At 46.3% G+C, this 13,545-nt stretch overlaps 1 protein-coding gene across 2 annotated transcripts in view; it reads left to right on the top strand.

Annotated features, from left to right (window-relative positions):
• Nucleotides 1-290: 290 nt before the first annotated feature.
• Nucleotides 291-13,545, top strand: part of BLNK (B cell linker) — a 75,773-nt gene continuing 62,518 nt past the window's right edge. For both annotated transcript variants that reach the window (XM_045878523.3, XM_045878522.3), the window contains exon 1: nucleotides 291-512. In XM_045878523.3, coding sequence (XP_045734479.1) covers nucleotides 466-512 — 47 coding nt within the window. In that variant the 5' untranslated portion in view covers nucleotides 291-465. The remainder of the gene's footprint in view (nucleotides 513-13,545) is intronic.

The following is a 13,545-nucleotide window of genomic DNA, read 5'->3' as shown; positions in this document are numbered from 1 at the left end:
ATTGATTATTCTGCTTTTCCTTGAGCCCAGGAAGCTACTGGAGACAGAATGACACCTGCTGAAAACAGGGACTATATGTGTTTGAGACAACAGGAAGTAGTGACCAGCCAGAAGCCAGTCCTGGTCTGGTTACAAATCTGGTTATAAAAGAAAGCAGCTGCAAAGAAATTTGCATGTCCAATAGGTTTCACTATTAAAGTTTACACAACGTGGAGTAATCAGCCAAGCTGGCTGGCTACCCAGATCACATGATTATGTAGAAACATGAAACTTGACTATGTGCTCGAGCAAGTTTTACTTCTCCCTAGTGTAGGGCGTTTGCCAGAAGCCTGCACTCTCGGAAATCAGACTCAAGTGACTGGGACCCTTGAGATCAAAGGCTTACCATGCTTCTCCCTAGGAGGGCCAGGGACTGCTGACCTGACCACTGACTGTTATTCGTGGCTCTTATAATTAACAAAAAGAATGGACAAGCTTAATAAAATAACTGTCCCTGCCAGTCAGAAGTTGAGGTAAGATTTTCCCCAATCCAATACTTCTCCTTCTTTTGCTGCTTCTTCTTCTCCTTTTTTTTAAATGCTCTTACTGCATGTGAGAAATACTGAAATCCTGGAATACTTTGCTAGTTGGAAGGCAGTGGGTGGCAATTGCTATAGGGAAGTAGACTGAGTTTTTAAAGAAATATGTAAGAACAAGTGGGCTTATTCTAGCTGGCTTTTGCCTTTGAAAGATGAAGGTAGAAAATTCTGGAGAGACAGTAAAAAAAAAAAAAAAAAAGCCAAGGGCTGAGATTCTACTAAAGGTCAGCTTTCGGAGTCTGAATACAACAAACTAGCCTAAGAAAGGGTTCGTCTAATCTGAATCCTTAACTATTTCCTTGTGGATTAATGTTGAATGTTTAATGTTAAGGAATGTTGTAACCGTTTGTGTTCATTGTAGTTGTACTATCTCTTATTTATTTTGTGGGTGTATATCACAAGTGCTTGGGGACATGAGATCTATTTTTCCAGTGTTCTTATATCAGTATAATAATGATCTATAAAAAGCCACTTAGAAAGAAAAACCCACAAGTGGCCCAAGGAGCAAGAGTCAAAAAACTCCTCTGAGCTACGGAAAAGACAATGTCCCAAATTTTGATTTTGAAGATCTTTTTTTTTCTCATTGTAACAGTATCATAGTTTTTGAAGATTGGAACTTTTAAATGTTCAATGAGTGTTTTATATTCCAGCTACCATTTCAACTTCAGTTTTTCATGGGTGATGTGACACATGTAGCAAGTCCGTTTTCACAAACAATAAGGTGCCAGAGAATTAGAGATTTTGAGGCGAAATATAAGAGAAATGAGTCTGGAATTGGCAGCGAGACTGCCCTTCACAGTGAGAGTATGGGTCTTACACCTGGTAGGTGCTTGGTAAATGGTGGTTTGAAATGAACTGCTGATCTGGGACGGGTAAGCTCTGTTGGCTTGGTCAGCCATTATCAAGTGCGTGTTGGTGAGTGCTGTGGTATGACCTGCACCGACAGGGGACAAGAAGGTAGCTCAGTCTTTCCCTTGGTCTGGAGTCACTACACCCTCATGGGAGGGGGGCAGGTGAATCAATGAAAGTAGTAAGGGACTGAATGAGTGTAAGAAAGGAATTGGAGTAGCCAGGAAAGATTTCACGGAGAAGATACTTCAAGAGCGAGGTTTGAGAGGTGGGTGAGACAAAAGTAGTGTAAGAATTGGAGGAAAAGCAATGAGCTGGGAGAAAGGAAATAGAGAAACTGACACTTGGGGCTGGCCTTGAGCAGTTTATTGCTGGGATGATGAAAGTATTCTGTCCAACAGAAACTATGGAGTAGGGTATATAGGACCAGAAGGTCCTGATAAAGTAGGATGTGTAGGGTGGGGCCTGCTCACAAAGGACGGTGAGGGCTCTACCCATGGGGGGTTAGAGAATGGTTTATAGGGTTAGAGATGTCATGGGTGACAGGATGGACTAGAGGGGCAGGGAGCTGGGGGCAGGGATATTCTGTAATGGGGGCAGTTCAGGAACCCGAACATCTAGCATTATGGACCTGGACTTGGGACACAACAGTGAGAAGTGAAAGGAAAGGAGCAGTAGGAAAGACATGCCAAAGCAACTAACAAGGCATGGATATTACGGCTTCCCTCAAATGAGCAAGAGGGTTTCACAAAGTCCTTTCCAAACATTCCATAACCTGGAGCTATAGGAAGTCTTAGAACCCCTTTTAGGAAATCCATATGGGAATTTAAATAAAGAAAGGCAATAGAACCTGATTCACTTTATGATCCCCCCCCCAGCCCCCTCGGAAAAAAGTGCAGCTTAATCCCAGAGTGGTCAATAGGCAAGATGCAACCATAGATTATAGGGTAGGAAACCAAAATTATATCGTGGATAATCATACCCTACACTCATCTGCTTAGGCAGAAGTAACTTTTTTTTCCCCACTCGGTTACTCAGTTGTCTTTACAGAATTGGCCTGTTTTGGTAAAATATGCACTGTTGACGTGGAACTTTTCAAAGAGATGAAATTGTAAACACAATGGACTTGAAGCGCCATCTTAAATCTTTTCTGTAATTAGATGGGATGACGAGGAATAAGGAAATGAAGTCTTTGATCCCTGTGCTTTGCATCCTCTGTCCTAACTAGTTAACACCAGTTCAGAAGGTTGCCTAACTGCAGTTATTTGGCACCAGGTGACAGTAGAAGTGAAGAGCTGTGTTTATAGTCTTAGGTTGATCAAAATTTATATGAGGATTTGCATAAATTCTTAGCCACAAAAATAGAGAAATAGTGAGTGTCCATCAAGGGCACTTCATGATCCTGGCACATTAACAATTATTAGCTTAAAAATGGTAGTCATTAATATCATTGTTATTCTTTCTCATAAATTCCATAGGGGCACAACTGATACCATAAACATTAATCTTGATAAAATTTATGTTCATTTCAGTTCTTCTTTTTAGCTCTTTTGGTTGTGTTTCTTGTGGATTGGGACACCTGCGGCATTTAGCTTTGCAAGGGCCGTAGACATGACAAACACCCCTCCTCTGCCTTATTCTAAGTGGCTAATACAACTGTTGAGCACAGCAGAGCCCTGTTTTGGGTGTCTGGGTCTCACGGCTAGGCTCTCGCTTGGAGATCTAATTTCACAGGTTCTGGGACATGACTTATCTTCTCAGGTCTTGGAATCCTCAATTGGAATTTCCAGTTACTTGATTTTTCAAGTTCAGTTCTTCAGAGACAAATTCACTGGGGTGTCTGGCTGGCTCAAGTGGTAGAGCATGTGACTCTTGATCTCAGGGTAGTGAGTTTGAGCCCCATGTTTGGGTAGAAATCACTTTAAAAAAAAGAAACAAATTCACCTTCTTTTCACCTTTCTGCCACTAGCTCCTTCTCCGATATTCCCTGTTTCCATCAATGGTATCATCATCAGCCCTAACTCTGGTTCATCCCTGTCTGCACCTCCATTCACCTCCCACGCCCTGTAGTCTTTCTTTTATGATGCTTCCATATATTCTATATATGGCTTTCCTGTCACATCGTCCTGGATAGGTCCTCCTCTCCCCTGTGTCCCCCATCTACAAAATGAGGAGTTTGGACCAGACAGTTTCCAAAGTCCCTCTCAGCTCTGATGCTGTGTGATCCTTCAGGCATGGAGACCATTCTCTGACCCCACTGTTTAGAGATGGGCAGCTTTTAAAGATTTTATCCCAAGGCCCTCAGGAAATATTTCCTGATTGAATCATCAGTCTTTGAAAGCTGTCCATGCCTAGACAGTGGGGTCAGAGAACACAACTAGACAGCAGCCAAGGAGGTCCTAGACGTCTGGTTGCTATGATGTATTTAGAAGGACAATGCAGTTGGAGCCCAAAAGGGTTGAATTTTAACTGCCAGTTATTAGCTATGGGTCCTGAGGAGGTCACTCAGCTTCTGTAAGCTTGTTTCCTCAATGATCAAATAAAACTAGAGATGCCTTCCTCACAGGCTCATTATGAAGACCAAGTAAGACAGCATGGGCTGAAGGGCCCAGAATGAAATCTGCCTCATGGTCAGTGTAACAAGTAAATAAAAAGGAAACACAATAATCAGTACTTCAACCCACACATCATGAATGACCATTTGGTGTCTCTCTTCCTACTCATGGTAATGGATCCAACCCCCTTTAACGGGAGGGGCAAGCAGAGCAGGAAGCTGCCCAGGGGCTCATGGTGGAGCAGCTCTTGAATATATATGTGTCTGGGAGCATTTCTCTTCTCATTCTTTATAAGCTTAGGGCAAAGGCCAGTGGTAAAGTGGGAGGGTGAAAAGAAAGCACAGCATCTAATGGTAGAGATAAGACAGACTTTCCAGGAAGTACTTCTCTTCACACTGCCCAGCTGCATTATGTCAGCTGAGAATCTGCTCACCTGGGACATCCTGTGTCAAACCAATGGACGGAATCCTCAGACAAGACCTCTTTCTCCTTGTGGGCAAGCTGACTGGAGCCACATTACTAGAATTTGCTTAGTGTTTGTAGCTTTTGGGATCATCAGCTAAGAAAACTCAAGGCACTTTTCCTCACCTACTCTGGGCATGGTTCTGCCAGGAAAACCCGAAACCAGAGTCCACATGTCCAAGGCACCCTCTCTCCTGGATCCAGTGGTTGCCTGCGTGCCATAGCTGAACAACCCCCTTCTTTTCATGCAACTGGCCTCCCAGTGGGCTGCGATACACTTAATTAGGTTTTCAAGAACCGAACCACGATTACATTGCAGCCAGACCTCCTACATCAGTGGACTGGAGGAGTCTGGGCTGGTATCAGATGCTTCAGGGCGCTCGTTTACAGATAGTCTCTTGATTTTTCCCCCACAGATGACTAACCTTGTCTGTTCGGTGGAGAATTTACTCTTTGGTCTATTTTCAAAGAGGATCTTACTACTGCCCTCATGCAGTAGCAGCAAGGAATCTAGGCTTGTCAAAGAATATGAATAAGAAAAATTGAATGGGGGTGCCTGGGTAGCTCAGTCAGTTAATCGTCTGCCTTCAGCTCAGGTCATGATCCCAGGGTGCTGGGATCTCTGCTCAGCGGGGAGCCTGCTTCTTCCTCTCCCTCTGTTTGCCGCTCCCCCTTCTTGTGTGTGCTCTCTCTCTCTGTCTGTCAAATCAATCAATCAATCAATCAATAATCTTAAAAAAAAAAAGAAAAATTGAATGACAGCTTGCTGCAGGGAAACAGAGCTCTCAGCGGCTTTTTAGTAACCCTTAGACGCATCCTTCTGCTGCCCTCCCCGAAGGCATGGCTGCATCATTTCGATCAGTGCTTCTCCACCAGGGGCACTTTTGCCCTCCAGGGGACAATTGATTGTCACCATTGGGGGGGGTGCCACTGGCACCGAGGAGGTAGACTCCGGGGGTGCTGCTAAACATCCTGCATTTACAGAGCAGTGCTCACAGTGAAGAACTACCTGCCCCAAAATGTCACTAGTGCGGCTGTTGAGAAACTGATTCAGACTAAGTAAATGCGTCCTGTCTGGCACTGGAAGCGCTTCTTCATTTGTCTGTTCTTATGGAGCCGGTATGCAGTCAATGTTTAGAATATGTCATAGATATCTTTGCAATTGATGGGCCTCTGCTCACTGGGCTGATTTTCCTCTAACCAGGATGGTTTGGGTGAGGGGTTGCCAAGGAGAAGGGCCAGAGGTGTTTGGGCCTATATTTCAATGAGTTGTTGTTTTAAAAAAAGAAAAAATTAGTGTCAAAGGAAAGTACCTACGCGAACCATTGGGGTATACGTTGTTCTCTCCTAGGCAGAGAAATAAGAGCAGGAAGGATCTCCAAGACATAAGGTCATCTTGGAATAGTCTCTGTTTCTACCTCTGTAAGCAAACTGGGTAAACCACGAGTGGAAATCCTTAGAGTTGGGATAAAAAGCAAATTAAGTGATAACATAGCTCTTAGGCAGTCCAAGGGATTCTGGACCTGATCCTACAGCCAAACTCTGAACAGAGGTGGATATGCTGTGCTGGTCCTAGAGCAGAATGTGTTGTCCTGAGGTCCATGTGTAGAGCGTTATGGGATAAAAGATCGAGGGGTGGAGGGGAGATGATCTGTACCTGTCTGCCCTTTAACCGTCTTCTCAGTCCCATGTGAAGATCCTGCAGCGGGGTCTGCGCGGCTCAGATCGGAATAGCTCTGCCATCCCCTGGGGTAGTTAGTGCTGTTGCTGTGGAAGTCAGCCTTTCTTGCCTGGTCTCTCCCTAGGGCCACGGGTGTATATTTTGTGAAACTGATGGATGGGTGTTGAGGAGGCAACTTTTTCTTAAAAGAGTTTATGCCCGCTCTATTGTAAAGTAATCCTATATCCAGCCTCCTGCGACTCTTTAAGTTCATGTCGCTCTTATGCAGAGGTGAACAGTTTGCCTGATTCTCTTACGCTATTGGAAACGGTGAGAGGATATGTATGCGGGGGGCTGCCGTATGCGGTAATGTCAGATGCTCAAGCCTCTTGGGTGACCCTAGATCCTGCTTCCGAGCCAAAGGGGCGACAACGCTCTTGCCCCCTGTAGATGTGACCTTGCCAAGGAAACCATTTGAGTCAGCTTACCCAGACTCTGTCTCTGTAGGATAGTGGTCAGAGGGGCTGCCACTGTTTCCCCGTCAGACACATTATGTCGTTGGCTTTGTGATTCCCATCTGCCAGCCCCCCTTAAAGCTCACTGACCCAGGGTCATTCTGCTTCTTTCAGGTGATCTTGTGTCTATTAGCTCAGGGTTGTTGATGTCTAAGCCTCAGGGACATCTTTAGTTTTCTCATTGCACACACTTGCTGGACTTCCTGGGCCCTCCAGGGACCAGCCCAGGATCAGAGGTTCAGAGGATGGCACACCTGTTGCTCCAGAAATGGGCCCTACCTGCTGTGGGGTAGAATTCCAGCCCCCGCGTGAGTCTCGCCTCCAGATCAAGGGAGAGGTGAACCCTGAAGTGGGACCCCGGCTTGCAGGCTTCCGGGTCCCGGGGCCTCAAGGCTCCCAGCACGTTGTAGGGAAGTGGTTTTTGTGCCAAGCTCTGATGCCGGCTGTGCAAACCCTCTCTCGGGGAGTCATACCTCGGGTCCATCGCTTCTGCTGTGTGTGAGCCTCCCGATTGGCTCGTGTGTTCTCATGCCCAGTTGTACACACATCCGGGAGCAGGCTAGTCTTCCTTCCCAGCCTGTACCGTGTTCTCCAGCTGAGGGCTGGCTGCTCCCACGGAGCTCCTCCTGCAAGTCCCTGCTCCTCTGGGGTGGACCCACATCCTCCTACTGGTCCTGCCTCACCTCCCTTTTGAAAGGACGTCCGCGGGCAGCTTATTTTCGACTTGGTGTGTTTACAATCCTTTAACAACATTCTGGTCTCGACCCCCAAGCAGGCCATTTTCCCCAGTCCCTCGTGGCTCTTTCAGGGCTCGCTTCAAAAGCCAGACCAGGAAGTGGCTTAAGGAGCATGTTGCTTCTCCTTGATGAGCCACACTTCTCTGGTGTGGCCACTTTCCTGAGAAAGTATCGCATTACCCCAGGGGCGTCCTTGTCTCCCAGCAAGCTAGCTCTCGATTTTATCCCCACCGTGGTGGGAACGTGCAGCAGAGAGCCCTGAGCTCCTGAGATGAGTGGTCATGCAGCCACACAGGCCCCATGCTCCCAGAGACCCTGCCTGGTTTAACGCTCTGCTCTTGCAGTCCTACAAGTCTTAATAATTTTGAATAAGGGACCCTGCATTTTCAGTTTGCCCTGGGCCCCAGAAATTATGTAGCCGGTGCTGGCCACAGGTTCCCTGAGCCTGCTCCCCCTGCTCTATGCAAGGACACAGACATCATCAGTGGGGAAGCTCCCACCAGGTCACAGAGGTTTCCTGGCAAGCACCTGAGAGGTCATCTCTTTAGCTCCATTATTTTGGAGGCAAGAAAGCTGAGGCCCAGAGAGGGGAAGTTACTATCCAAGCTCACACCAGCAGAGCCTGCTCCAGAACCACATCTCCCTGTTCGCCTCTGAGGAGAAGGGAGAGCTCCCACCCACCCCCCTTTATTAACCCTGTGTCATTTACTGGCCAATAAAGCTTAGTCTAGCTTAGTCTGTATTCTGTATTTTCCCTAGGCATTTTTTTTTAACTAAAAGGCAACTAATTCGCTGGTGAGAAACCCCAGTGAAGCCCTGCAGAACCGTGCCCGTCAGGATTTCAGGCTTTGACGTGTCTCCTGGTCCAGACTTGAATTCCATGCTGACCCAGGCACGTCTGGTATCTACAGATACATATTTTTCAAAGAACGCTCCCACAATAGTTTATGTCAACTGAGAGGGAGCTGTAATTATAAAGAGAAGAGTTGATTTTGCACATAGACTGAGCATAGAGGACCAGTGTGGCATAATTGAAGAAAGGTGTTTTTGCTGTACTAGAAAGAAGATGATCTTTGAAATCAGGCAGGCCTGGGTTTGAACGCTTCTCTGTACTTCCTAGCTCGTGGTCTTTGAGAAGGTCACTTAATCCCTTTTCACCTCAGCTTTTCCATCTGGAAAGTAATATCCTATATTATAATAATATACAACATAATAGGGGTGTTGTAGCAGTGAATGTGTTAGAGAGGAAGAGCTCAATGGATGCTTCCTTTCCCCAAATCCCCAGATTGTGTCATTGGAGAGGCACCCACGTGGGATAAGGCAGTGTGTCTCAGAGTCCTGGTTCAAAATTAAACCTCACGAAGGGTAATAGGTTAAGGCATAAAGGCGCTATCCATACCCAATGCCCCTGCGGGCTGGAGGGCAGATTGCTAGGCTCTTGTCTCCCACACAGAAGTGGCTCAATCAACAGTTGTTGGGTTGAGAGAATGGAACACTGTTCAGGAAGAGACTGGTGATAAGAAGGAGGGAAAGGTCGGAGGAAGGAAACCATACCTAAGCCAAGGGAGTTTGGGGTGGGGGGCTGTGGCTAAGGGTGTTCCTTGGAGGGTGGAGACCTGAGCTCAAAGGTGGAAAGAAGTGTCCTCCCCATCCAATTTGTTATTTTTGCTGTTGACTTTTTAACTTCACTGGGTTCAAAGTGTAAAAAGCTGCAGGTGGAAGAATAATCTCTTAAACACGTGAAGCGTCGTAATGTCCACAGTTGATCCCCAGCAGGAAGGAAACGGTCATTTTATTCTAGCGCAAACCACTATGATAGAATAAAATACAAACATGAGAAATATACTTTCACGAAGAAAATGTCAAATGTAATACCAAATCCTTGGAAAACTGGGGCCTCAATGTCTATGTGACTATTTTGCCTTTTAAACAGTCTTTACGGCCTTTTCAGGGTCAAAGTTCTTTTTTTTTTTTTTTAACAGTAGAAGGTCTTTTCATTTCCTATCCTCTCCACATTCAAAAATGATCACATTGCAAACCAGTTACAGATGACTGGGCCTAATAAACCTGATGAATGCTGAAAACAACCTCTTGACACGATTAAAACAAAAGCAATTTCGGCAAATACCTCCAAATAAAATGGGGGAAAATCTGCTTTTTTTTTTTTTTTAAGATTTTATTTATTTTTTCGACAGAGAGAGACACAGCGAGAGGGAACACAAGCAGGGGGAGTGGGAGAGAGAGAAGCAGGCTCCCCGCCAAGCAGGAAGCCTGATGTGGGGCTCGATCCCAGGACCCTGGGATCATGAGCTGAGCCGAAGGCAGACGCTTAACGACTGAAGCACCCAGGAGCCCCGAAAATCTGCTTTGAAACTGCTAATGAGGGGCACCTGGGTGGCTCAGTCAGTTAAGCTTCTGCCTTCTGCTCAGGTCATGATCCCGGGGTCCTGGGATCGAGTCCTGCTGAGCAAGGAACCCACTTCTCCCTCTGCCTGCCACTCCCCCTGCTTGTGTGCTCTCTCTGACAAATAAATTAATAAAATCTTAAAAAAAAAAAAAAGAAAAAACTGCTAATAACCATTTTACAAGTACAAGGTTTCCTTTTGGGGTGATGCAAACCTTCTGCAACTAGGCAGTGATGGTGGTTGCGAGCATTGTGAATTTCCTGAAGGCTGTGAATTTTTCATTATGTGTATTTTACCACAATAAAAAAAGTGATAATGAAATTATTTTCCATGCTTACCATAAAATACTATATTTCGGGGGCCCCTGATCATATTTTTGTTTGACCAATTAGATACTGTTTTGAAGTGTTTTTAAATGTATTATTAATAAGCACTTCTGGATGGTTTTTAAGAATTGCAATGCTTCTTTCCACTTCAGTCACTACACCTGATATTCCCCAATATCTCTTTTACTCAGATCTCAGTGAAATGAGCTTAACTGAGTCTAATTTTTTCAAGGTATTGGAAATACTGTCCCTCAAAATCATTCTTTACTCCCTGAAAATATCTTTGCTTTTAGATGGATGGCCAGACAAGTGGGTGACAATATTATATTATACTACATAGACATAGGCAAGACTCATTTTTTTTTCCCCATCAAGGTTAATCTTTAAAGAAACAAGCTCAAATTCTTAAAAACACATTCCTTCTCTAGCATCACGTAGGCTTAGGTTTTCGGCATTTTCCGAAACGTGATTAGAATTATGTGTCACATCGTCTTACAGATTTATTGTTTGGGAGTTATCAGTCCCACATGGTAATTTTCATGCTGGTGGAGGAGAGACCGTGAACATAGCAAAATTTCTGCCGTGTGCACCATGTTAGAACCAAGAGCATACCAAAGCTGAGCATGGTGACAGGATTAAATAACATGACCTCTGGGAACTCTTCCAAACAGACAGTCTGTCACCTGTGGATACAGGAGCCTCCTGGAACTTTTTTGAGTTTTGCAATCTTCTTGTGTATCATTTGGGGGAAGAAATTTCCCTTTACCCAAGCCCCTCCCTGCTGCATGACTGGCTGAGTGCAGGGACCAGCAAGGTTGCCTCGGTGCTCAGAGGAAGGAAAGGGCTGCATCCCTGCAGGCCCCGCAGACCAGGAAGGGGGAAGAGCTGTGACAGATTATACTGTCACACCAAGTGGCAAATCTTCTAAGAACTTTTTAAAACTAGTTTAGCGTATTTTCCTTGCCATCTCATCAGGATGCCACGTCCCATGCCTAGCTGCCTCTGATAGGGTAAAGCGTGTCACGATTTTTTTTTTTAAAGGATTCAGGGTATTAGTAGGATTATCCCTACTCCTGCTTGTGCCAAGTCAGCCCAGTTTGTGTCTGCTTATAACCCAGATCAGCAGTTCAGACACGCCGAAGACGACCACAAAATATTTGCAGATCTCAGTGGGAAAAAGAAAGAAAGAAATGGTAGAGGGTTTGGAGAAACTTGCACGTTACTTTCTCTGGTTAATGGCTGGTTAAGAACCCTGACAGTGAGATGCTCGCAGGTAGGGGCACGCAGTTCTCTACTCCAGGGCTCCTAGGTGGTTTTTCTGACTAGGGCGCTGAGAAGGGACTCATGGGGACATGGTGCTCTGGTGAGTCCAGCCACTCTGGCTCTCAACATGGCCCAGACTCCAGAGGGCCCCCAACCACATTCCTGCCCTCCCCTCACCTGCCTGCACTACTCTCTCCCACTTCCCCTACCACCTGTCCCTTCCTCTTTGTTCTCTGCCCCTCCCTAAAGACCGAACAAGACCCCTAGGAGCCCGCACTCCCCTCTGGCAACAAGTCAGCTCTTGGGGACCAGCAGCAGGGCAGTAGTGGGGACATGTGTCCCCAGTAAAAACTGCTTGGTTGGTAGAGGGATTGGATGTCTTCTCTAGGGACAGAGAGACAGAAGTGCCCAAAGGAGCACGTGCTGAAGCCCACCACCAGCCCACGTGAGGGGTCAGGCTGAAACAAGCCAGCACAGGTTATCCAGGGCTGGTTGGGAGCATGGGCTCTGGAGTCAAAAGCCCTGGTTTGTTTGTTTGTTTTTAAGATTTTATTTATTTATTTGCGAGAGAGAGAATGAGAGACAGAGAGCACGAGAGGGAGGAGGGTCAGAGGAAGAAGCAGACTCCCCGCCGAGCAGGGAGCCCGATGCGGAACTCGATCCCAGGACTCCGGGATCATGACCTGAGCCGAAGGCAGTCGCTTAACCAACTGAGCCACCCAGGTGCCCTAAAAGCCCTGGTTTTCAATCCCAGCTGTCATTTACTAAGTGTAGGACCTGGAGCAAATTACTTAACTTCTCTGAGCAAATATTTTCTCATCTACAAAAACTGAGATCATCACAACCATGTGAATATACAATGTCTATGTGAATCCAGTACAGATCTAGACACTTAGAAGTAATGAAGATGATCCATCTTATGTCATGTGGTTATTTTTTCACCACAAGAAGCGATGAGGATAATAAAGGGCCTACGTCACAGGGTCGTGAGGGCTAGCCGAGGTAATGCGTGCAAAGCACCGGGCACAAATACACGTGTGTATTCTCACACAGCAGGCTTCTCCTGCTGCTGCTGTTGATGATCGGAGTCTGACACCGGCCCGCCTTCCTGGGCTTGCACTGTAACCGAGGCACAAAAATGTAGAACAGTCCCTGCCATGGAAAAGCTGAGCCTCTGGCAGGAGCCTCCAGCAGTGTGTGGAAAGGGAAAGAACGGGGTGTGATGGAAAGGACTGGGGGAATCTTTAGCTAATCAATCTTGGGGCAAAGGCAACATTTCTCTAGAACTTAGTTTCCTCCCCTATAACAAGAGGGGATTGACCCAGGATATTCCTAAAGTCTTTCCCACTGCCAAGTATCTGTGACAGGTAAACCTTAATGACAGGTAAACCTAGGAGTCGGAGTTCCCAAGCTGTATGGTCTGAGACAAGCATCATGATCTCTCTGGGCCTGAGGATCTGCATCTGGGACATGGGTCGGGGGGGTGTTACCTCCACCTTGGGAGGCTTCCTCCACCATGGAAGGGGCTGTCAGAACTTCCGTGCCATCTCCAGCGTGGACCCCTCGGCTGCTGAATTTGCAAATCTAAATATAGCACCAATGATAACACAGGAAGGAGGGGCATGAGGATGCTGAGCCGGGACTAGAACCCTGAGCTGGGACTAGCAGAGGCTGTGGCGAGGCAGAGGAGGGGAGCCCCAATTGGACAGGCTCTGCTGCATGCAAATAGCAGAACAGTCACTAAAAAGAGGCATTCTGTTTCAAGATGACAATTTGTAACCAGAGACTTCAGCTTTGAGACAGAAATTATCCAAAAGGAAGATATTTTGTGTGAATCGGAGAATCCCCCAGTCCTCTGGTTTCACATAAGTCAGAAGGTTGTTGTCATGTGATTTGGGGACAGAAGGGACCCCTTTCCTGCATTTACAGAGGGAAGGATCTGTGTTCAGTTTCATTAGCTCTGTCCTGCACGTGCCTTTCTCAGTGTGTATTCACGGAGTACTTGTGGACTAAAGAAAACAAATGCAGGTCCCCCATCTGTAAATTAAGATAAATAGTATTTTTTTAAAGATTTTATTTATTTATTTGACAGAGAGAGAGACAGTGAGAGAGGGAACACAAGCAGGGGGAGTGGGAGAGGGAGAAGCAGGCTTCCCACTGAGCAGGGAGCCTGATGCAGGGCTCGATCCCAGGAC

The sequence above is a fragment of the Mirounga angustirostris genome, unplaced genomic scaffold (genome assembly GCF_029215605.1).
Source record: "Mirounga angustirostris isolate CCGP_5_RB_7025 unplaced genomic scaffold, mMirAng1.0.hap1 SCAF_6, whole genome shotgun sequence".
In the NCBI taxonomy this organism is placed as follows: Eukaryota; Metazoa; Chordata; class Mammalia; order Carnivora; family Phocidae; genus Mirounga; species Mirounga angustirostris.
Note: the sequence above shows the minus strand (reverse complement) of the source record. Positions and strands in the feature narration are given on the sequence as shown.